Source organism: Strigops habroptila, chromosome 1, assembly GCF_004027225.2.
Source record: "Strigops habroptila isolate Jane chromosome 1, bStrHab1.2.pri, whole genome shotgun sequence".
NCBI lineage: Eukaryota > Metazoa > Chordata > Aves > Psittaciformes > Psittacidae > Strigops > Strigops habroptila.
Window position 1 is genome coordinate 91963533 of NC_044277.2, and position 26534 is coordinate 91990066.

The 26534-nt window shown below is 39.1% G+C and overlaps 1 protein-coding gene across 4 annotated transcripts in view; it reads right to left on the reverse strand.

Annotated features, from left to right (window-relative positions):
• KIF13A (kinesin family member 13A) overlaps window positions 1-26534 on the reverse strand; it is a 114066-nt gene that overhangs the window by 60063 nt on the left and 27469 nt on the right. For all 4 annotated transcript variants that reach the window (XM_030497945.1, XM_030497939.1, XM_030497930.1 and 1 more), the window contains exons 3-4: window positions 9924-9936; window positions 2426-2486 (exon numbers count right to left, since the gene is read on the reverse strand). In XM_030497945.1, the coding sequence (XP_030353805.1) occupies window positions 2426-2486; window positions 9924-9936 (74 nt within the window). The remainder of the gene's footprint in view (window positions 1-2425; window positions 2487-9923; window positions 9937-26534) is intronic.

The window sequence follows — 26534 nt, forward strand, 5'->3', positions numbered from 1 at the left end:
AAACTCCCTCTTGTCTCTGAGAGATACAGCCCTGCAAGGACAGCTGCAAAGATGCCCTCTAGGTATTTTTCATCACATGAAGGTTACCTTCACTATTCTGTTAGTGAGACTGATGGATCGCTTTAGAATTTTAGAACCCAATTTTCCAGAGGGAGAAATTAAAAAAAAAAAAAAAAAAAAATTGCTAAAAAAGCAATTCTGCTACCAACAGCAACAATCCCTGTGTTTTCAAATGCTGGAAAGAGAAGGTAACTTCCAAAATGGAATAAGATCCCTTGTGCTTCCTGAACATGAGTTCAGAAAGAAAATTAGTACGTACAAAGTAAACCTTATGTTCAGCCAAAAAAAGTTGGAGACATCTCACAGAATAAATTGACTGTAAGAGAAAGAGATGGCTAATCCCATTTCAGGTTCAGCCCTCTTCCCCCACAGCCTGGAAGTTGTAACCAATTACCCAATTAAGCAATGAACTTTATCCAAACAAGAGCCTCTCTCTTGTGCAAAAAATATGAATAAGAAGTGCTGGTAGTACTGTAGATCAATCAGCAAAGTGAAAACTAAACCTAGCCCATAACCATGTGTGACAGCTTTAAGGATCCTGTAACAAATGTGCATTTCCAGGAAGCACAAGTTTTGGTTTTGTTGACATACAAAAACACCCCAAAACCGACATGGAAGAGTTATATACCTAAGCCAACAGAGAACTCATATGTATGTTGTCTGCAGTGCACACCATACTGTGAGGTTTCTGATGTCCTACATATCCGCTGACAAAATCTTTAATATGTTGTGATATACACCACACTACATGTATTCATCATAACGCAAGATGAGCATGTTTTGGTTTTGCACAGAGAGCAATGACTGATAGGGTAGCCTAGTACTTGAGAAAGTCTGGTTAAACCTTTCACTGTCACATCTGCCAGTATATTTCTGTGATGCAGATAAAAGGGTTTCTCAAGTAATTAAATTTGTCTCACATGCCTCTTATATTTCAAGAATTTTACTTAAGCCTGAAGCTCATATATTACTTACATTTACAAGCACTCTGGAGTTAGATTTCAAGCTTTATACATGTTTCCTTTTAGTTGTGCTTGCCAATGACATTAAACTTCAGTATCCACAGAGATTACTTTGGGCAGGGAGTATTTAATGCATCTGTCTAGCTTGACCTAGAACCCCACTGAATTCACCTGTAGATGGGTTAAACTGAGACAGAAACAAGTTTAACTGGTTAGGGGTGTTTCTGTGGTCTTTCTGTTCTCTGTGGGTTCATAACACACAGCTACCACCAGCACACTGGAGGCACCTGGGGCCAAGATCTGGGTACATACCATCACCTCCTTCCTTTAGGAGAAACAGAGACGTGCAGACACAAAAAGAGGTGCTGCATGCTCCAGACTCTACCAGCCTGAACTAAGAATACAGCGCAGTGCACATGATCAGCGCAAAGACAGTTACTGAAAGACAAGCAGACACAGAAGTTTTTTCCTGATGAAACCTATCTTTGCTCAGGCAAGCAAGAAATACAGTGGAATCTATGATCAAGTGCAACTCCCAAGATTTAGGATTTGATACCAGAGACTACAGCAGTCAGAGATATATTCTAACATAACTATAAGACAGTTCATATATTAGACCATTGATCTCTAATCTTTGAGCTAATTAACCCCATCAACCTTCAAGATTTCTTACGGGCCACAGAACTTCGCAATATGAATATCTAAAATGAGTGCCTTTTTTTTTTTTTAACTCCTTTGCATGGACCACAGCTTTGAAATCTCAGTGTTCAGAGTCAGCTCTATCAAAACAAGTCCTCTTATAAAGTATGAATATGCTAATACACAAATCCAGTTATGAGAAAACTAACTACTGGGATTACAGTCTTGCCTGGATTATCCAGCTTTTGGGAGGAAGGAGTCAAAAAGCTGATCACTCAAGAACATTAGGGATCTGAACGATTAGACTATGAATGACTTGAAAGACCTGAAATAAGCACACTATCTGAGGAGAACATGCTCTATTCTACTCTTATGCACAGGAACACAGAGCACTGAAAACACACATGTTCATCACTAGCATTAGTAAGAAGAAATTACTGATGCAGAACTGAGATTTCATTCTAAATGACAGAAGCAGTCCTCACAAAAGGCTCTGCCAGGAGACAGAAAAGACCACTACAGCTTGGATGCAAAATCACCCCTCCTAAACAGTGTCCTGGGCACCTTAAAGCTTTCATTCCTTCTGAACTGAGGCACCAGCACTCAGACGAATCAATCCCTGTAAAAATGAGGAGTCTGCTTCTGTGAAGAAATCACTTGAGCATCACAGTTCAAAACACCAAAACATCTCCACGAAACAAAAACCCAAACTCTCACGCGTTCTCAAATTATTTACACTGTCAGATGTATGGAAAATAGTTTACCTGCATATTTTGTGGTGTTTGATTCATCCATGGACCAGAAGCAGTGATCAAAGGCAAATACCTGTAGAAGTATACAAAAAGACAAATTAGGAACTCTGGTTACATAGCACATCTCTTAAAGTAGTATGATCCGTGACTGTTGAATTGCAGTTAGACTGTGCTGTTTTCTATGGATCCTAAATCAGAACTGTAGAAAGGCTTCATCTGCGAGAATACTTTTGGGAAATATTGAGTCACGGAATTGCAATACTTATTTTCTATCTGCATTATTCACAATACTGCTTACTGAATCTCTTAATACAGACTTCAAAACTCAGCCAAAACCTAATAATTACCTCCACTCTTCTCCAGGCACTAACGCTGACAAAAGTTTCTGCCAGCAGTAATGAAATAGCACCAAAAGGACTCAATATACGGAACATGATGAGATGACTATTTAGCAGACACCAATACAAGACACACAAAAGTTCTATCACAGGCTGGACTTCTAAGGCTCAAAGAAGAGCATTACTACTTACGAGCCTTAAGGAGCAAATAAGTACTATCAGATTATCTGCCGAAACTAAGAGTACAGTAGTGGATCTCAGTAGAGGAAGCTCAAAATGTACAAACAGAAAATGTAGCTCTATTAGACAAACAAGCTATCAGAGCCTGCTCTAATGAAAAGACTTAATATCACTTCAGTCAAGAGTTCCAGCTGGGCAGAAATCAAATGAGATTCAATATTGTGCTCAGTGGACTTGTGGACCTGGAAGAGTGTCCTGTAAAAACACTTAACACGCTGGGATTTGATCCAAGTTACTTTTTCTGCACATTCGAGAACATCATGGTATAGACATTTAACACTGCTGTTTTGACAGCTTTATATTGCCACAAACACACCTTAAGCTGCAGTGCATTTTCCATATTTACCATAGCGAACTGACTGTGGATGAGTAAATTATACAAACTCTTTTTCTTTTCCCTTTGGGATCCCAAGAGGAGGGGAAACAACCCAAACAACCTTCTTTGTTAAAACTCTGCATCAGCCAAGATTTTCTCTGCCTGGTCTTCCAACAGCTGATCTCCTTAGTGAGACAAACCATGAAGGTCAACGTAGAGCAAGAACCACAGGCTCTATTGGCAGAGACACCAAATTCCCTGTGAGACAAACCCTGAAGTGCGGAAGAAGATGGATCATTTCCTTTTGGCTTTTGGGGATGTAGAACATCTTGGATTCCCTGCTACTGCAGAATTACTATGCAATCTGATCTACAGATATATTGTAACCTAATTCTTCCCAAAATGTCTGCTGCTGCAAGTATTTCAGATGGATTAAACCAGGTAGCACAGTAACCTCGCCTCCTTCCCTTTCCCCCAACTTAATGCAAAACACATCAAATGGCCTGAGAGAAGACTCCATACTGAGAAAACACTTAGTCCACAAGAGGAAAATGAGTTCTGGAATTCCCTTCTGAAGAGAAAACAAACCAACTCATAATAACAATCTAACAGGGAGGTCTGAGTCACTTAACTGCAGCACAAATAGAATGAGGCGACTTCATGAGTCAGGATGTTCCCTGATGTGGCTCAGTTAAAGATGTAGCTTTGCTACTGAACTACAAAAGCAAAATGCTGCAGTTACCTCATCTTCAGACCTCCACATAAGTAGGGGGCTTAAATTCTGTGCATTTGTAGTGCTTCAGATCTAAGCATAAAGAACTCCCTGTCATCCATAAGAATGCTCTAACCCTTCTCCGAACTTTTATAAGTGAAGAACTACTCTTTCTCTTCTCACATTCCACTTGTACGAACTTTTCTTCACGGGACTTGGTAACAATATCTACCTGCAGCGGATCATGCCGCCCGGTTAAAAGAGTTACCCAGCTACACATGCTTTTGTGTCATGACTTCAGTGCCAACGCAGCAGTACTGTAGGCCAATTTAATCTGTTGTCCTATGCATTTTCCCCTTGGTTAACATGGAAAATCATGACAGGATTATTCAGTGACTCCTAATTTAAACACTGAGACTTTAAAAACTCAAATATGTGCTTTCAGCCAAGCGTTTCTCATAAAAAAAGAGCTTTTATTTGGGGTTTTTTTTAAACAGTGAAAATCGGTCAGACTGATTTTTGAAAGTTCAAAATGATTATGCAAGAGGAAGACAAAAATTCTGTCTCAAGATAAAACAAATGTAAATATAGCATTTTAGTATGTTTTCATACTAAATGTTTTTATACATAATAAGCCAGGGCATGGACTTGGTCTATATATAAAATCTGTTCTGGAAAAATCACCAAATCCTTCTAGCAGAAGTAACAAGATTAAAATATTAAAAAAAAAAACAAAAAACCAACCATCAGGCAATAAAGTGGGAACTGCTGCTGGGGCATGCACTATTTGCAAAACATGTAGAGCAGTGGCAGTAAAAATTCCTTCTCCATTAAAACAGGTGGGCAACCATTTCAAAATTATTTTGATCAATGGTGACAAAACAGCAACCTCGAACATCCCCGGCAATGATAATTTAAGGAAGTGCCTAATCAAAGAAATTTTCAGGACAGCGCAGACCTTCGGAAAAACAGATTCCAAATGCAAGAATTAAGAGAGTAAGAAGGTATAAAAGTACAAGAAACTTGGCCTCAATCAGTGTTGCTCTTCCCCACGTACCTAATGAAGGCATTCACAGGAAATGCCTGTAGAGCAGTGTCCTACCTGAAGAGTGACCCTTTTGATCATCTTTTCTGCTCAAAGATGACTCACTAGTTTCTATTTGCCTGACCTCCAGAGCAGGAACTGCAGGACACGCGGTCACAAGAAGAGCATGCAAGCATACTTGGCATCAAGATATAGAACCTAAGCTACGATGGAAAAGAAAAAACCCTCAGTTTCATCCTTGGTGCTCCCTTCTTCCATTTTCACTCATTATTATTCTTCGAAAACAAAAATGTTGGGTATCACTTTTTCTTTTGATAGGAGTATGCAGAATAATTGTGGGGTTTTGTTTTGTTTTTTTCTCCCCAAGATCTATTTCCTTGAAGAAGGTATTAAACCCCCTGTTAATATAACTATCAAACCTATCAGGAGTTCTGATAATGCTGAAGTCTCAGACTCAGTAGCCAATACACACACTCGGAATTACCAGGCATTGAAAATGCCTTTTTAGCTTTTTGAAGAAAGAAAAAATCTTTACCAACTTATATTAAAATTATATCAACCAACTATATCAAAATTACTACTGAAACATATTTGAAGAGAGAAATTTGTGACACACAATCAGAACTTTTTAAACTTCAAGCACACTCTGTGAATAAACTTTTAACTACGTTTTTTGGAATGGAAATGGAAAATGGAAATGGAAACATAAATGGAAAATCTATTCCATTTAGGTGTTTTAACATCAAAAGAAAAAAAAGCAAATATTTTTGTTTGAAATTCAAAGTTTAAAGTTGCTACCTGTATCTCCACTAAGATTTCCTGAACTTACAGTTATCCTTCTAAGCATTTTGAGTAAGCCTCTGACTATATGGGCAAGTATTTCTACTTTCCTACTACTCTGATGTCAATTCCATAGCCACTGAACCAGGAAGCTTAATGTATTTTTAGAAGGTAAGCAAAATGGGAAAGCCACGAAAGGCAGGTATAGACCTACTTCAAGTACCTGCACAGGTTGGCGTTCAACCGCAAGCAGACTGAAGTTCACACAGGTGTTGGCCAGTTCTCACATCCGGACCCAAAATTATTCTGGGCTTTTAAATTACAGAGGGAATTAACAAACAAGCCTTAAAATGTTCTTATTTTTCCAAGATTCTATACCTCATACCTCATCCTAGCATCTAAAGAGAAAGCTAGATAAAAAGAAGCCGCCAAGAACCTGCCACAGTAGGGTAGTAGCTTCTAAGCCAAACATTTTGAGTGGAGCAAAGGGACAAAACAGGGTGGGTTTTTTTCCCAGCTCTATTATTCCAGCATTTGAAACTGCACAGTACTTTCAGTCTGAGTGGTATGACAGTTGTAAAAAAACTTGGACATTGCATTTTAGACATCTAGAACTCGTCAAGTAACACAGCTACAAGTAATGGAACACGACTCACCAGGACAGATCTTGCGCAATTGGAAGTCCATAGTAAAAATAAGTACATGAGGTTGAGTATGTACTCATTGTATGTTCATCGTAAGCATTTTAACTCTCAAACATTACATCACCAAGATAAAAATGGAATGTTATGAGAAAGAATTAGCCAGTAAGTGCTAGATCCTGGTACTACTGTATCCAGTGTCATCGTAAGTGGGCACATTACCCTATTTAATAGTTACATAGGCCAATTTTACGTTATAGAGGACAATACTCAAAGTGTTAGTAACTATTAGAAATTAAACAAAAGACTTGTTCTGGTAACCACAAAGTTTAAGTAAAGGAAAGATACAGAGCTTTGATTCAGATTTCTTCAGCAAACACCTACAGCAGTTTAAGACAGCTGTTGGCTACTATTTTGCTAAGGAGGCGGCTAGAGGTTATGGCTTCCACAGCAAGACTGTGATGCAGGTCCATGCACCCACCATAACTGGGAAAAATCTGGAGTTTTGTTTCAAATTCACCTGTACTTGTGGCTTAAAATGAGATTTCAGGTTTTAAACTAGAAGAGCCATTGTACCTGACCACTATACAGCATTAACTTCTTACAGAACCAGAAAAGACAGCCACAGGGTAGTTACATTTTAAACGGCCAAACCAATATTCTGGAGAACTTGTTTTTATTAAAGCCCCTAACCAATGGCTTGAAGAATTAATAATTTTAAGAGTTTACACATTGAAGTATACTTATGTGAACTATTTACAGGTAATGAGTACCATATCCAATATTAACTGCTTACCAGATTAAGCCAAATGACATAATTAGTTTAAAAAGGAGTCTAATTTCACATCCATTATTCATTGCTTTGAAGCCTAATCCTCGGTACAGACTAGACAGAGTCTGGGGCTTCCAGTATTTAGCAACACATTGCCCAGACTGAACATAATCCCTAACATACTGCCTATGTAGCTGTAAAATATAGTAAATGCACAACTAAGGTTTAATAGCCACTTCCATCTGACCAATAGGTGGCAAATTAATCATGTTTTGTTTTTATAGAAAAAAGTTATGCTGGACAGGCACAGATATTGCTCACATGAATCTCAATGAAGCCATCTGACATAGGATGATTTACAGGGTTACCTGGTTGCTAAAATGAACAACAAGGGAGAACTGGGGAAGGCAAGTTTTCATTCACCAGGCAGCTGTTCCTACATCTCTATTATGACTGCTGATAGGGATAAGTGATAAAGGAGATATATTAGGAAATGGCAAACACAGACTACACCAGTAAGCTTAATGTAAAAGGAAACCATTAAAGAATTGGGGGGGTTGGGGGAGAAAGTTGGTCACTGTATGAAAAACACAAGACCTATCACAAGCCTAAAGAAGCAAGGACAGAAAACCTAAAGGTAGCCTAGGGAGCAGCTCACAAATCTCAGCTCAGAACAGGCATTTAACCTTTATCACAAACTTACAGGAAAAGCCCAAGATAAGTAACATACTTAAACACAATGTTTGTAGAAATAGGAAAACGCCTTAATATCCTTAATATAACTTTTCCTACCAGTGCTTCAGAGTTACCAGGTTGAACTGGGATCACAATTCATCCACTACGGATGATGAACTGGCTCACTAAAGCAAAGAAACTTCCATCAGTTATGAAATTTCATTTTAAAATATCCTGATTTGAAGATCAACTACGTGCACAGCACTCTAAAAACTGTATAAAATCATGAAACATTCAATCTCGTATCTTTAAAAACAAACAATGTCTACTTCCACTGATGGTGAGAACCTTCTTCTGTCTCAAAGTGATAAACATTTCATACAACATCATAAATTTAGGCATTATAGCTTAAGGGTGCTGATGATCATCTAGCTGTATCTAACACTACTACTACCACCATGGCATATATGCACAAGCTGCAACTGTTGTGTTTTTGTCCAAGAAATGCAAGGCTATAATTAAGCTTTTACATAATGTCAAGAACAACTTTATCTGCCTGTAATGGAACATGAATGATGAAGTACAGAAAATGAACTTATAAAAAAGTTTTTGTGAAATAACAGAAAGAAGGAGGGTGTTTGCATTTCAAAAAAAATAACAATGATGAAACTTTAGTATTAAATATATTAATTTTGATTAATAGAGCTTTATCAAATACTTCCAAAAAATTTGAAAAATTAAAAGAAAAAAAAAACCAGGTCCATAATTTTAAGAAATTGAATCAGGGTGGGAGGGTGGGGGGGGAGGAGTGTAAATCAGTACAGCCTTCCTTTTTAAATTTTAGTATCAGTGTTATGCATTTTCACCTGCTGTGACCTTACATTACATTTTTGTTTGTTGGCTTTTTTCTTCTTTTCAAATATGATTATTTCAATTCATGTTAAAATAGTTTGTTCCATTCTTCCCTGCCTATTGGGAACAAGACACATCACTACTGAGCAGCTGTTTTCTTCTGACACTTAAAAAAATTAATCAAAACAATAGATATTTAGATTTAATTTTTATATATGCACGCACACATATAAAATAGCTGTCTGAACCATAAGTCCATAGATAACCATACAAGGCAGATATATAGATCAATATGCCTCCCAATTTCTATTCCCAAGAGGCCTACAGAATGATCTGCTATACCTGCAGAATTTGCATGTTCTATTCCTTGAAAATCTACAAATCAAAGAAAATACTATAATGTAATAGCTCATTCACAGCTAACTACAGCTTTCTGCTATAAAAAGTACCATTCAACAGAAAGGATAAAATTATCATTAAATTGCTGAAGCAAAATACCAGTGCAGTGTTTTGCATGTGCTGATGTGATGTAGTTCTCACGGTCCTTTTACTTTATCATTGCTATGAGCCCTGTACCGATATTGTATTTGCCATCTCAATAAAACTCCTTTTCTATCCCAATGAGTACCTAACACTCATTCTCCCTCCCTTTCCCTGTATTACAAACAACACAGAGAATCTTTTCTAGGCAAATTCCAGTGCACTGGCTACTTTTACACAAATCATTAATCCCCTGAATATCACCAACTACAAACAAGAACAGTTCTGTTTCTCACTAGATGTATTTTGCCATCTTTTAAAAACAATATTTTAAATTCTGAGCATAATTGTATGCAATTAAATGTTTAACACATGATACGTATTTACTCTTTCTAATGCTTTTATGAATGCAGCAAGATCATGGCTTGTCCCAGTCACAGCTTTAACAAGTCATGCTTTGCCTGCATGTCAGTTGGATTAAACTGTATGTTTCTGGAATTATAAAGTCTTTAACTTAGAAGTATGAGGAATAGATTTTTTCATGTATTTTCATTTATCAAAGCTGTATTTGATCACATACTACAGCAATACACTCAACACTTCTGCATTGCTCAACATCTGCAAGCCGGTACAAATGCAAAAGGAGACAAAACACTTACCTTAGGTGGTTTTCTAGATGATTGGCAAAAAAATCAGCAACAATGATGAGAAGTACGAATACACCATTCACATAAAGGGAAGGGAGCAAAGAAAAAGAAAAGAAACATAGTCAGTGTACATTATTACTGTAATCTGAACTTTTTTGTAATCCACAATGTATTTAAGAATAATCAAACCAGAAGGTATTTGTATGATACACCACAGATTTTTAACCATTTAAGTAACTACTTAACTACTAATACAGACCCACATTAAATAGAAAGGAAAATGTCAGATTCCTTGTAAGCATAAAAATCTAACAGCACTCAGTTCTAGAAGGAAGACAACCATCTGTTTTGTTGCAGAAGTCAAACCACAGCCCATCGTGGGTGGCAAACAAACTGAGCCTGCAAACTGGCAGACCACGGTGCCAGGGTGAAGCCCCACTGACTTCAGCAATGGTACACATGCAAGATCAAGGTAAGAGTCAAATAAATGTTTCTTGTAGAGATTATAGAATTGTGAAGAAAAATAAACCTGTGTTTTGTTTTCCCTAGCCACAGAACGCCTACACAGAGCATAGGAAGCCAACAAAGAAACACCATTACCCTTTATATAGAACTCCAATGAGTGCCGTCAGAAATAAAACAGAAATGACAGACCCCCAAACTAAAGACACCAGCTCAGAGTACTTCAACTTGTCCTTAAATGCTTCTATGCTTCTACTAGCAGCCATAAGACCACACAGTAACTTAAATCAGTTTGAGATTTTTTGGTGGGATTGGCTTCAAGTGAGATCACTGCCCTGTCTCACTATGCAGCCCTGTGGTTGCTAATACCAATGCGTGAGAGGAGGTGAAAATATGGTACAGAATTAGAGTGACTTAGGCCATTCATGAAGACTACAACCTTAGGCATAGGTTTGCATTATGTACTGAAATAAGCTTTAAGTGATACACAGAAGAAATTTCTACTTGCTCTTCACATCAAGGCCAAAAATAAAAATCATACAAATACGGACGGAGAGGAAAAACACAAACCAGTAAGGTCTACAGACAAAGCACAAGCAGAGAACATAGTAAGGTTTCTAAGATATGGATATGGATGAAAGTTCTCCATCTACTTGTCCAGCCAGAGGCCCAGCACAAGCTCTAAACTTCCAATTCCTTCAAAGAAAGGCATTCAAAAGTTTTTTATAAAGTTTTTAAATACACTCGTATCTTGAAAAATAATTCCAGAATACATTAACTTTCCTAGGGAATTCCTGACAGACTGCTGTACAGGTTCAACAGAAGCCCTAAACAGTTTAATTGAAGTTAAAAACCAACAGAAAAATGTATTAACTGTATTTTTTTCCTGAGATCATTCTTATAAGCCGCAATTGGAAAAGGTACAGAACATCGCTGAAGTAAACAAATGGTTTAACGCATTTCTTAAGATATTTACTTAAACAATGTAAGCCTCTTTTAGGAGGTTTCCTCTTATTTTCCTCTGATGCCCATTTTAAGAATAGCATAATAGCAACTTTTCAAACCTCTGGTGGATACCAGAGCTTCCCAGTTGGAAGGAAGATGTTCACCCCTGATCCTCTGAATTTCAAAGCACCAGGAGTTGCAGTTTCCTATCATATGTGACATTCTACTGCTCTGAACTCTTTCGCTATTAAGACCAAACTAGCAACTCCACAAGTCACCTGCTAGGATCACCAGCACCAAAATGATCAAGAGCTTCTGGACTAAGTCAGCTATACTGGCTCACAGGATAGATTTTCTTAAGCTACTTGGAAATTCCAGCTAGCCAACTCACTGTACCCATTATTCTGGCAGTGATTCAGATGGAGACACTCCAAAATACTTTCTTCAAAGGGCTCAGACTAATAAATAAAGAACTGTTTACAGTTTACCAGAAATCACATCTGTAGCAGCTTAAAGATGTGCTATAAAACCTGCATTAGCATCCATCAATTTTTCGTATTTTGTTTTAATATGTGCTTCATGGTTTCTTTCCTTCCTCACAAACCAGCCGCTTTCAGCTTTATATATAAGTGAATTTGCCTGAATTTTTACCAAACGCTGACTATAAAACTGTGGTGATTCCATGTCACAGCTGGGGCTGGGGGGGGCAGGGGGAGGAGGAACAGACAGCAGATCACAGAGATACAACAGTTAGAACTTTTGAGTCCATGTCTAATCATCCACGGCATCAATGACAACATGCAGGTATATGTGGTGAATGACAACAAAATCTTCTCTAAAGTGGACAGCTAGTACACTTCAGGAAATTATCAGTTACCTAAACTTGTAATGCATCAGCACAACAGTGGATTTTGGTTTAACCTAATGAAAGGCATCTTCCATCTGCACACTCAGATGGAAGACTGACTCTATTCACATGCCTAGAACTTAAACCCAAGGTAAATACCACCAAGAGCCTGTAAAATATTCTCATAGGTCAGAGGAAAAGCATGAATTTCAATGACCACGAAGCCCACTGAGCTTCTGAATTTCCTTGTGCCTTTGCCCTTAAGTCATTATGACTTTAGTAAAATATCACTAGAATGATTTTCTAACTTCACTGAGCAGTATGTCTGCTGCAGGTATCTACTCAGGCTTTATCTTTTACAACAGTACTAAGCCTCTCCTGTCCTGCTTGGCTAACACACATCAAGATCACAGAGTGTGTAGCTACTTCAAATTTTTATCCAGAAGCAGAAAACCAATTTCTAGAAAGCTTTGTGCTAGTGCAAACTTTTTTTTTTCCTGTTGTCTCTTGCTAAAACTGGATTCCTAATGCTGCTCACCTTTGCTAAGAGAAGTGATTCACAATGCCAGTTCTCACGGTCTATGCTAGCACATGAGAACTCTTCCTGTCTACATCCACATTTTCTCTCTACCATTTACCCACTGCATCTGACAGCATACAATGAGAGGAGTGTGCTTTGCTAGTAGATTAACAGCAGCAAAGGTTGTTCTGTCTTTTTTTAACTACCCACACTATTTCACAGCAGTCTCCCTTTGTCATACAAAAAGTTGATGTAAGTTGGCACTACACATTCTCACTAGAAAACTAGTCACGTGCAATAGGAAGCAACAGAAGACATCCTTGCAATATGAGCATCCAGAAGTACACAATACTGTCAGCTTAAAGACTTAACCACTTTCAGATCCACACTTGATTTTTTGTCCCTTAACCGGTGTTGACAAAATGTCACTTCTACCAGCAGGAAAAACATTTTATATATCAAAAAACTGAAAGAATTGGTTTTTTCTCCCCATTCCATATAATGGGGTTTCATCACCCCACTCATTCCCAGTCAAGAAAGTCACCTTCAGTAGGGACAAGTTATGTTTAAAAACAAGACCGTAGGTGTAAAACTAGGTAGTCCACATTGAAGGAGACAGAGGAACAAGGCATCTTCGAAAAACAGGTCTTAAGATTCTTTGGAACAACATCCACACAGCCCAATTCATCTCCAATTTGGCTGTGCTAAGCAGCCAAGTAGGTCACAATTGTACTATAATTATTCCACATTCTGGAAAGTATTCGGTGGATTCTTTTCCTTTCTCACAATTAGTTAATGAAGATGAAGCAATCATAAGCAGCTATGTTCAGTAACCACACATAGTATCTATAGCAGATGATGAATGAACCACATGGCTTTGCGGCTTGCTCTTCTAAGCTGACTACACCAGAAATCACCATGTAAGACACTGACTCTGAAATACCTTTTTGCTCTCGTCACATGTGCAACCACAGCAAATTCATGGTACTCCTTGTTTTCCCAAATATATAATGAAGTGTTTATATGTAGTGGCTACATAGTCATTGATGTACTCCTCAGGATCACTGATCAAAAGAATTATTACAAGCAACTATCAATATATTGGAAAAGGGACAGGAGTCCTCAGGTTTTTGTACGATGAGTGAAAGAAAGTCTTCCTTCTCTCTGCTGTAAGCGTAAAGATGAACAAATTGAAAAGATCATTCTGCCAAAAATAATACTTTTTTACATTCCAGCATATTTGGAATCTAAAGGCCAGATGTTCAAAACAAATATTGTAGCATTTTTTTGAGCGTTTGTTTGTTGCTTTTTAAATAAGGCTGCCTTACAACTCAGGCTGACAAAATAATCAGCAGTGTGCATTTGCCTTGCAGAGTGCACGGGAACAAACCAGTGGTAGGACCATCATAACCAGTGCACCTTGCTTTCCTGAAGTAACTGCATTGTTTGTTTAACATGTACATAAGGCTTTCAGAGCAGTTGCAGCAGAGACATTCAGCACTCCAAACCTGCAAACAACGTAAATTATGTAAAAGCAAGGAGATGACGTTTCTCCTACCCTTGCAGGAAGATCAAGGAGTTCTAGCACCCTTCCTTGTCTCATGGTTTATCACTGCAGGCTGTTACTTGCAGGCTTGACACTAAGCATCTTAAAAAGCATGCCTATGTATTATTAATGGACACTCTACTACTTAACAAAAGCACCTATCTAGAAAAAGATCAAAGTCTGCCACAGTAACAGTTTCAGTTGATCAGGTACTGCAAACTACTGACAGTACACCATTTTCTCCACAAAAAACACAGAAAAAGCACATTTATTTGCCCGTTTTTCCCTTCTCTTTTCTAAATGCATAAGAAGATCAAAGGAAATGGCAGGGGCAACGCCCCTTAAGGGAACAGTGTCCCATCTTTGTGCATGGCTGGGGCATCTCCTGCAGAGCTCAGTAATGAAGCTGACATCACAAATCGATCCTAGGATTCCTGGAAGAGTTACTTTACATACCAAATGAGCACACATACATACACAAATATAGATGATTAGTTATTTTATATTCTTGCATAAAGTGGGCAGCACATGCCCTGTTGTATCTGTTTAATCTTCCTACCCTGCAAAAGTCTCTTTACAGATAAAAAAAAAAAATCCTTTGAAGAACAGCAAAGAAAAAACATTTTAACAAGTAAAACCATTTGAGCAAGTGCCTGCATAATAAGCTTAGCATAATCAGAAACACCACCAGAAAAAGATGCACATTGTAAAAATATGTTGCTCTCCCAGCTTTATGGAACACTGCATGAAGAATCTGTGCCACTCACCGTAAACCTACCATATGCAAGAGAGAAAAGACAGACAGTGAAATCAAAATGACAATTACTGCCAAGCAAATTAAGCACAATAGACATTACAGTAGCAGAGTGACTTCCATGACACAAAAGAAACCTGGAAAATGCCTGCATATTCCACCATAACACAGTTCTGCTCCAGGAACTTAAGTTCATTCACTAAGGCAGTGATGAACCATCCACAAAAAAAAAAAAAAAAAAAAAAAAAAAAAAGGCACCACAGGTTATGAAACCAACACAAGCTCATTAAAATAAGTGAAAGACATTATATTCTGACATTTACAAGATGGAAAACAAAGTGACAACTGCTCTGGAACACCACTAGTCCTTAACTTACCTTCACTCACAAGTTCTGACTATTTTTCCTGCCCAAGGCATTATTATTCCAATGCCAGCAATTTGTTGAAGTTCAAATTGTTCTCATCTTTACACTGAAGCCTTGGTATTCATGCAAAAAGAACTTCTACTGACTCCTCAGAAAAGGGCTGATACCTGTCCTACATGCAACAGCATGTCACTTTGCAAACAGCGACCAGCTTAGAACAGTCACCATAAGCAGAGAGATTAATCTATCCCTTTGCTAGAAAGTTCAGCAAAAGAAAAATCTCTGAGTTAATTTTTAATTTGCTTTACTGAATAGGCAAAAACTTACTAAAATTGTCATTCTGCTTTGCAATAAGAGCTCTAAATCAATCATGACTGCTGGGACCCTGCCCCCTACCACATTAAATAATCCATTTCCCCCCAGTCTTTAATTATACTCATTCAAAACTTATCTAAGACTCTAGTTATTGTAACGAAAACCTGCTACACCTATTAGAAGTACAACATAACCACAATCACAAGCATATTACACTTGCTCTTGTAACATCCAGTTAGACTCGTACAAAAAGGCAAGTCTACCTCATGATTCCTACTAATAGTAGTTACACTACAAAGTAGTCCTGACCCTTTAAAAAACAGTTCTTTTTCACTCCTTTACAATAAAGCGGAATATGAAAAAATATAAATGAGTAGTAACTAGTCCGTATGAGGAAAAGAGGAAGGGGAAGAAGAATCCAGCCTTGGAACCCTAGATCTATTAGCTCTTAAGACTAGCCTCAAATGAATGATTCTTAGCCTGAATGTGGAAACATATTCTAGAACTGTTAATAAAAATTTATGTGGCATTTATTAGGCACCCATTATTCTCGTTCTGTTGCATTTATTACTACTGCTCTCGAGGAGAAAAACACCCCAAGCATTAACTGGCATTTCAACTCTGTGCACATACTCTGTTGAGGCTCTTTCACCCAACCAACCAGTCACTTGGGCTAGCTGCTCCCAGGTATCAGCTACCTCCTTAGTCTCTAACTTCAATGGAAAATGTTTCCTTTCAACACTACTGCTCCTTAGAAATTCCTTCAGAAATACTGCCTCTAAGAACCATCAAAAAACTAGGCTGCAGTTAAGACAGACCTGTTGCGCAGGTAGCACTCAAAGATATTTGAAAAATAATATTGCTATTTTATCACTATATACAGTATTTATTGCAAGACAGATCACCTTCAAAGGCATGCGAAGGAAATTTGATAAGCAACGTATCTTTTATCTTTTCATAAGTTAAACTCAACTTTGTTACTCTGCCTGTTCAAAATTACATTACAATTGGCTATAAAGATATAAACAGTGATTAGGAGCTTCACTGAAGAGGATCAAGACAGAAGATCTCTAGTCAGTGGAAATACTATGGAAAGAAATACTACTGGAAAGAACTGAACCGTAAGCGTTAACCAAGTAACTGGAGCTGAACCTGGATTCTAATACCTTACTTTCATCGGGGAGAGGGTGGGATATCACTCTCTTTGCTGGGGGTGCAAGCATAACCTTTCTTATTCGATCAGAACAAGGATACAGTTGAGAAGATACTGAAGATACATGTGCAACAGGCCTGACCATGTGTTCAGGCCGGATAACAGGCAAGAACCCCCAAGACTCACTGTCATATTTCTTGAATACAACAGTAAAAATTACCATTTTGCTTTATATTACTAATGAGATTTCAAGAGAGATGCTAATTGTGCTTGACACTTCATCCTTTCACATAGCTCTGCAAACATGTGTTAGCATTCTTCAAATGCAACTGTTGAATGGAAAAGTTGCCTAAGACACAGCAAAATTCACAAAGTACTGTTTTTGTTTCACCCTGGCGTGCGTTTTTAGTGACATGAATACTAAGTGAACTTATCAGAAAGAAAATATTGTTCATTAATTTGTATTCAAAATTAAAACTTTCCCCAGGTGTGATGACAATACACATTAGCATAGCAATTTTCATCACTTCTCTAAAAAGATTTTGCAGAAGAAAGTCTAACTTGGCTGGCTGCAACTTTGAGAATGATTGGATGACTTTGAGAAGATGACATTATCTGCTTTAACAGACAGTGTTAACAACTGCTACCGTTTGCCAGAAAGTGGACATTATGCAGAGAAAGGTGGTGATGATGATTCATGGGATAGAAAAGGCTTATTGTGTGAACAACAGACCAAGAATGTGAACTCAGATCAATTCTACATAAATAGACAAAGTGAATAAGCTGTCCTGATTTGTTGCAGGACCAACACCTAAAAGCACTGAGGAGACTTTATTCTTGTATAGCACTCACACAAGTGAGACCACTTACCTCTACAAAGCCTAGGCAGCAAGCCGGTTAGCTCTAGTAACCAAGTGTGCCATGAAATGAACCACAAGTCACCCGAAGGCTAGAAAAAAATTCTCCACAGTGCGTGCTCCAAATTTATCAGTTAACAAAAAGAGAACAAGTGTCAAGGCAGGGGATGTTCACGAAGAGAAGATATCAAGCGCTGAGTTACTGACCCTAGCAGAAAAGGCACAACCTGAACTCATTTTAGGATCTGTGAACAGGTAATTTCTGGCAGAGAAGGGCGGCAAGTGCAATGGCACTCACAGATTTTCCATCTGGGGGCTTCAGACAGAGGTTAGATGCCTTTCTGGCAGAGAGGTATTTTACAATACACACCTCACTAAAGAGGTAAATGAGTTACTGGGCTGAATACCTTGTCAGAGAACACATTCTATACAACAGGGGAGATGAGACCAACAAAATTTAACAGGCTCCCCCTTTCCCAGAGAGCTGTGAATTTGTGACAGGTTGTATAAATGTTATTTTACTTTGAGCCACAAAGATTTCTATTTTTTTACAGCAAAGCTTGCAGGCAAGACCTCTCTAGCAGGCATGATGTTATGTGTGTAGTAACATGCATTTGGTAGTAATGACAACCACCTCCTCAACACATACTACACAATAAGACATAAATGAGAGAAGTGACAAACACTCCAGTCTTCTAGTGCAACCACTACAACTAGCAGTGTGGAAAAAGATCCCTAAATTTTCCTGGACTGAAAAATTAAGTACACACTACTTATGTACAACAATATAGGAAATATTCAGAGCTGTAGCAACAATAACAATAACATCTCTGCAGGGTTAAAAAAAACAAACAAGGATCATCTTATGACTGGAATATATGACCTTAACAGATCACAGATTAAAAGACTCAAATGGTATTTGAATTCAATATTAAACACAGTCTTCTTCTAGATCTAACTGAATCCTAAATGGTTGAATTCATGTTCTTAAGAAAGCCTGGCTTTATATACTGGAGAATAATAGAATCAGGAAAAAACATTTAAAAGTTAAAAAGTTAAAAATTAGGGACTAGAGCATTTTTCCTGTGAGGAGAGGCTGAGAGAGCTGGCACTGTTCAGCCTAGAGAGCAGAAGGCTCAAGGAGGAATCTCATCAATGTGTGTAAGCACCTGAAGGGAGGGTGCAAAGAGACAAAACCAGACTCCTTTTAGTGCTGCCCAGTGATGGGACCAGAGGCACAAACTGAAACAGAGGAGGTTCCCTCTCAACATCAGAAAACACTTTTTCACTCTGAGGGTGACTGAGCTCTGGCACAGGTTGCCCAAGGAGGTGGTGGAGGCTCCATCCTTGGTGACACTCGAAAGCCGTCTGGATGTGGTCCTGGGCCAGCGGCTCTATGTGGCCCTACAAGATGATCTGCAAGGTTTGTGATCCAGGAATTTTTAACCATTACTATCATTCCAGACTTGTGTCAATTAAGAATCAATTAAAAAAAACCACCTCTAAAAATCCTTAGATTATGTGGTCCCAACACCAACCCGTACGCATCAGTTTCATAGAAAGAAATATTCAACATGAAATATAAAACTTGTAGCAGCCCAGCAACCTTCACACCTGGTTTTTATGCCTGAAATTTTTTCATGTCTCCAAAGAGATACAGTCAGTCTGCTATGAAGAACCCAGCAAGGGATCAAACAAGATCTCCAGGACATGCAGTCTACAAGTGTTACAGCCAAAAATGCCATAAAGTCTTTTAAGATAAAGTCTGAACAATTCGCAGTCGTGTTCTGCCTCATGGAAGGCTACTCATTCTCCTGCTGTCTAGAAAGCTTTCCCAATTTTTGATGTTGAAGAAATTAAATCTTATTTATTTGTTCTTGTATCAACATTGTCCTGTAATTTAACACTTGAATCCAACTCAGCTTTCCAACATATTGCTCTCATATGTTACTCTTCCCTCCTAGCTCTTCCACTTCCATGTAGGTTCTGAAATCCTCTAGCTATCTTAAAATCAGTTTGAATTTGTATTTCTTAAGCATAGTGAACTGAAGTGTAGATAATATTCTAAAGGGGTTCTACCAAATATCTTTTAGAATGGCAGTTCCTACATTGTATTCAGACTGCAATGCTTATGAAGTAACAATCAAATTTAAAGTTTGGAAAATATGTACATTTGTAGAAACAAGAATATTTTTGCATAGAAAGCATAACTAGTCTTTGCTATATTCCTACAGGACTCTTGAAGAACCATTGCCCAGGTCTTTTGTGGATTGCAAAGGGCTGAATTACAAAAAAATTCAGTTTGCATTAGAGCTCAGAAAGAAAAAAGGAGACAAGAACCATAGAAATCACTTAATTTCTAAAAGCTGAAGAACTACTTTAGCAAGTGAATTCTTTCTGAGAACGTATCAGAAACGGAGAAAGGAAAACTTTGAAAGCAGAGATTGTATCTTTAATTAGGCTGCAGGTGAAATAGTTTTATCTCTGCAGGGGTGGGGAAGAGGAAAAACTGGTAGGGTTTCAAGTGTGCATGCTCTGTTTCAGGTCTGAGGCAGAATGAGTAAGCTTCAGACTAACAGACATTGGCAACAGTTGCTCTAAGAAAACCTCACTGTAATTGTTCAAGAGGCAAAGCCAGTTTAAGAAGTTTCTGATCTCCTCCAGCTTCTTGTTCCCAGCTCTGTACCACTGTCTGTCATATTCAGCTGTGCCTCTGCTAGATAAATCTAGTGCAAGAGGGGCTGCAGTGTCAGGGGGGAGCACTGGTTTGCTTTGCCATTCTTTATTTTTAAAATTATCTTTGCTGATTTAGTTTACAGAACCAGAAAGCAGCTGTACCAATGCAGGGCATGTGCACAGTAAACATCAATGTGCAAATGGGAACATGAAGCCAGGGAGAGAGAGGTGAAGTTGCACTGAGTACTAGGCCACTGGCATATCAGATAAGGGACAGATCCTACCTCTAACAGGCATTAGACCCTTTAATCAAGCCACCTGAGGAACACAATGGAAAGCTCAGCAGCAGGTTAGTGCAGGTGCAGAAAACAGGCACTCTCACCAGCCACAGGCAGTAAGAAACTTCAGACAGAATTAACCGGTATGTTTGAGCTTAATGGCCTTTGATCATTATTCTTCTATATTCATTTACCTAACCATTTTTTAATCATATGAACTTTTAAAAGTGACATCATCCTGTGACACAGTCCACAGTTTAATTATGGGAATACTTTTTTATTTGTTCTGAACCTATCTCCTGACAATTTAAGGTAAAATCCCACAGTTCCTGTGAGATCACAGACAGTAAATCATTCCTCCTGCTGTTTATGGATGTGCGGATCTCTAACCACACCCGTTTCCCCTCCCCTGCTGTTGTCTTCTAGACCAAAGACTTCTCACTTTTGTATTGGTTTCTCATGTAAAAGTGGTCTGTAAGCTCACCACCCTTACTGCCATTCTCTTCTTCTTCCTGGGTCCAGCATGCCTTTTTGAAGAGGGAGGGCCACAATGAACGCAGCAGTCAAGATCACTTTGCAGCTGCAGAGAGACACGAAGCTTCCTCCCTCACTCCCTGCTCTTTCCTAACATGCTTTCCCAGTAGATCATAGCAGTCTCTTAACTTTTTTCACCCATTTCCTGAATGCTAAGCTGGTGTTCCCCTTGAATGAGCATAATGTCAAGATAGTTCTCCTGAGAACAGGGACTCCAGAAACCATGCTGGGTACAGAACGTTAGAAGAGATTTGTGTTTCACAGAGAGTTTCATGTACTCTTTTATGAGCCAGCCACAACCCACCTAAAGGTCCTCCCACAACTTTCTGTGGTTGCCATGCTCTAACAACAGCAGCAGCAGCGTAGTGCTGCCAACATATTCTGTCATACCAGTATTAATCCCTTCCCCGGTTCATTTATAAAAGAAACACCAAACCAAGCAGAGACCTCTCCAGGACTCCACACAAGATGTGCAGCAATGGGGGAGAAGATTTTAGTGGCTCATCCTTACTGAGTCTGTGATTTTTATTAACCAAGAGAAATTGAAAGTCACGGTCCATGGGTTGTGACTGGCTTCTTTTCCTCCAAAACCCCTGAAGCATAAATATCATTGCCTTGTTAGCTTAAAATAACTCACTGGGACCTGTAAAATTATTTTAAGTCATGAATCTTCCAGAAGTCTTTTTACAAAGAGGCTAAGGAAACTTGCAGAAGGAATATGTCTCTTCCACAGGGAACAAAATTGTGTACAAGACCTCAGCTAAACTATGCACCCAATACCATTCACATAGGAATTGCTGAAAATCATGCTACAAAATAATTGTCTGACTCTAAAAAAAAAATGCTATCAAAGCTTGTGCTAGACACTTTTTAAACTAAATTAACAGCGTTGATAAATTAACTGCAGAGCCCCTTGATCAGCTTTCTGCAATTATCTGAAATGATGATGCCATTACTAACACATCATTTACCATTGTTTCAGAAGAAGTTGCAGATTAAAAAAACGCAGCAATCAAAAAGATGATACAGAAGTCCAAAACCAAAATGACAGTACTGAGCTGTGGAATACAGCAAAAATATTCTTCTTTCTTAGGACCTGTCTGCACAATCAAATCTAAAGCTTAGGACATGATACAATATTCAGGGGTTGGTTGTTCTTCTCTTATTGGGAAAAGAAAAAAAAAATAAAATAAAAAATAAAAAGAAGCGTCAGGCAGATTTGTGGCATTATCCAATCTAAAAGCTTCATCCATGAAATAATACTCCAGGAAAGAAGGCTAGAAACAGTAATTTCATAATCTAAAGGACTAAAAGTATTTGCTTTATTTGCAGTTGTCTTCTCAACAGGTCGCAGTGGAAAATTTTACAGTCATCTTCGTTGACAGACTAGTGACAATGTAGGCCCTCTCCAGAAGCTATCAGGAGAACTGGCTACCATGGATTTGGAGAAGGCTGAGGTTCTTAATGACTTCTTTGCCTCAGTCTTCACCAGCAAATGCTCTGACCACACCACCCAAGTCTTGGAAAGCAAATGCAGGGACTGTGAGAATGAAGACCTTAGGCCCACTGTAGGAGAGGATCAGGTTCGAGACCATCTTAAGAACCTGAACGTGCACAAGTCCATGGAACCTGATGAAATCCATCCACGGGTCCTGAAGGAGCCGGCGAATGAAGTTGCTAAGCCACTGTCCATCATATTCGAAAAATCCTGGCAGTCAGGTGAAGTTCCTGATGACTGGAAGAAGGGTAATATAACCCCCATTTTCAAGAAGGGAAATATGGAATACCCAGGGAACTACAGACCAGTCAGTCTCACCTCTGTGCCTGGCAAAATCTTGGAACAGTTTCTCCTGGAAAACATGCTAAGGCACATGAAAAACAACAAGGTGGTTGGTGACAGCCAAGATGGCTTCACTAAGGGGAAATCCTGCCTGACCAATTTGGTGGCCTTCTATGATGGAGCCACGGAACTGATGGACAGGGGCAGAGCAGTTGACGTCATCTACCTGGACTTGTGCAAAGTGTTCGACACTGTCCCGCACGACATCCTTGTCTCTGAATTGGAGAGACATCAATTTGATAGATGGACCACTCGGTGGATAAAAAACTGGCTCGATGGCCACACGCAAAGAGTTGTGGTAAATGGCTCAATGTCCAGTTGGAAAACTGTAGCGAGTGGTGTCCCTCAGGGATCGGTGTTGGGACTGGTCCTGTTCAACATCTTTGTCGGTGACATGGACAGTGGGATGGAGTGCGCCCTCAGCAAGTTTGCTGACGACACCAAGCTGTGTGGTTCAGTTGATACGCTGGAGGGAAGGGATGCCATCCAGAGGGACCATGACACGCTTGTGAGGTGGGCCGATGCCAACCTTATGAAGTTTAACCAAGCCAAGTGTAAGGTCCTACACCTGGGTTGGGGCAATCCCAGGCACTGCTACAGGTTGGGTGGAGAAGAGATTCAGAGCAGCCCTGAGGAGAAGGACTTAGGGGTGTTGGTTGACGAGAAGCTTAACATGAGCCGGCAGTGTGCACTTGCAGCCCAGAAAGCCAACCATATCCTGGGCTGCATCAAAAGAAGCGTGACCAGCAGGTCGAAGGAGGTGATCCTGCCCCTCTACTCTGCTCTCGTGAGACCTCACTTGGAGTACTGTGCACAGTTCTGGTGTCCTCAACATAAAAAGGACATGGAGCTGTTGGAGCGAGTCCAGAGGAGGGCCATGAGGATGATAAGAGGGCTGGAGCACCTCCCGTATGAAGACAGGCTGAGAGAGTTGGGGCTGTTCATCCTGGAGAAGAGAAGGCTGCGTGGTGACCTCATAGCAGCCTTCCAGTATCTGAAGGGGGTCTACAAGGATGCTGGGGAGGGACTCTTCCTTAGGGACTGTAGTGGTAGGACAAGGGGTAATGGGTTCAAACTTAAACAGGGGAAGTTTAGATTAGATATAAGGAAGAAGTTCTTTACCGTGAGGGTGGTGAAGCACTGGAATGGGTTGCCCAGGGAGGTTGTGGATGCTCCATCCCTGGCGGTGTTCAAGGCCAGGTTGGACAGAGCCTTGGACCACGTGGTTTAGGGCAAGGTGTCCCTGCCCATGGCAGGGGGGTTGGAACTAGATGATCTTAAGGTCCTTTCCAACCCTTACGATTCTATGATTCTATGATTCTATCCCTCACTTTCTAAATACTGAAGATCGAGACAAAAGTAACACACAAAAGATTCCTTCAAACACACATCTTTCCATCTCCATTACTATGTTATAAACTGAGCAGCTACATTTTGGAATTGCAATTTTGTTTCTACTTAAGGTACCTCCCTTAATGTACCTACCCACCTACAGAAATGGATGTTCTCTATAGGTTCTTACTGAACCTATTCCTCTGTGCAACACCTGTAGCTAACTAGTCAACAGAAAAGCAATTATTTCATATGTAATGTGTCTTTCCTAATCTAAATCCCTTCTTTTTAGGCAATGGAATCTACCCCTAACAGGTACAATCAAAACTCAAAAGCTCAATATAACATTTCCTTTAGTCACACATCAGTTGTATAAAAATTACTGTCAAGCTCAGCCAAAAATAAGTTAGTTGCACAAAACAAGGTTACATAAAAACTGTAACCTTTTAATAGAAATCTATCTTTTCCAAATGGCACTTTTTTAGACTATCTGTATCAAGATATTTAGGGTAAGTACTCTAGTTACTGTGAGAACCATAACTCTTGACTTCTGGGCAGATAAGAGAGAACTTTTGTAAAGCACTGCAGGAAGCATCAAAATTTTCTAAATCCTCTCTCATTCAAACAACTCTCTGGAAGATAACATTGCACACATCAAATCAAATGCAACCCCAGCTTGTCAAACTAAAAAATCTTTACTACCGTTCTACACCCTTTAGAGGGAGAGAGGGAAAGCCTCCTTTGTACACCAAGTCTCATAAAACCCTCTCCTGACTTTGTTTTGTTAAGTGGGGATCCCGCGCTCAATTCTCTTGTAAAACTAATTCATTCTTCATTTCAAGCATGATAAAGAAAATCTTCAATCTTTTGGGCAGGAGAAGGGGACAATAAAAGAGCAAGTAGAAGAGAAAGATTATTTTTTCCTTATAGAAGAGAATGACAATCAGTGGTCATTTCTCCATGTATTGTGGTAGTAAAGAGCAGAAGCAGACAGTGGTGGTGAACTCCAACTTTTACCTCATAGCACCTAGTTGCAGCAGTGTAAGCGCTAGTGAGCAAAGGTCCCTCCATAGGCAGCTGAAGCTGGACACAGATATACTAACACCCCCTTGACTGAAATCTCTACACAAGACCCCGCAGTGACAGCACTGTGGACTCACGCTCTGCACAGCATAGCTACTTCTTCTTCTGCACACCCCCAGATGTGCTTCTTCAGAGGACCACCTTTCTCTTTGTTAACAGAAAAGACATGAAAAGAGCAACCATAAATTAGTTTCTTCAAAACCTGCATTGACAATCAATGCCATCATAGTGGCGTTATGCTAAGCAAATGGGAACGGAGCACCAAGATGCTGCTCTGCACACCCATAGATGGGAAAAATCTTCACAACGGCAAGTGTTAAAGCCTGGGCCTAATTATAAAAAAATACCCTTTTTTCAAGTATCACCTTTGCTGCTGTCCTAAGACAACCTGTTCAGTGTTGTAATAATACTCCGCTCTGAGAACACCACTAGGTGAGATTCTACTCATAACCAGCAGGAAAATACACCTTTTGAGCAACAGAGATTTTAGAAAGAATATTACTAGTAAATGTACATTTATTTTGTTTTTTAATTAGTGTGAACTTTTGAAGCTGCTTTTGGAGCTTTAGAAAAACAATCAGAAGAGATGACCGGAGATTCCATGAAGACATCCAACTCCTCCTCCTTCCCATTGTTTGCTACTGAGATTAACTTGGCAATAAAAACAAATTCTTTAAAACAGAAAGCAAGCGCTCAAGATCCAAAAGCTGACTGGTAAGATTTTAAGATTTCTCAAAATTTAAACTAAACTTAAGAAGTTTAGTTTTGCTTCTAAAGCCAATGTTTAAATACCCAAGAGTACCCTTTGCTGGGTTGTAAATTAAGCTAGTGAAATGGTATTAGAGAATAAAATTGAGGGCTAATAAACACGGAAGATATAAAGTATTGAGGGTTGAACTTCGTAAGACAAACACAGGAAAGTCTTACCGTACTTAACCAATCAAAGCTAACTATCCTGAAGTGAAAAGTAAGCAACTCAAACCAGCTTAGAAAGGAAGGAGAAAGAATATCAGCATAGGTAGGACAGAAAAAAAATCCATTAAGCAGATAAAAAAAAAAATAAATTTGATTTTCCCCTTATTGCCTTGACATACTCTATAACAAATACACATAAGT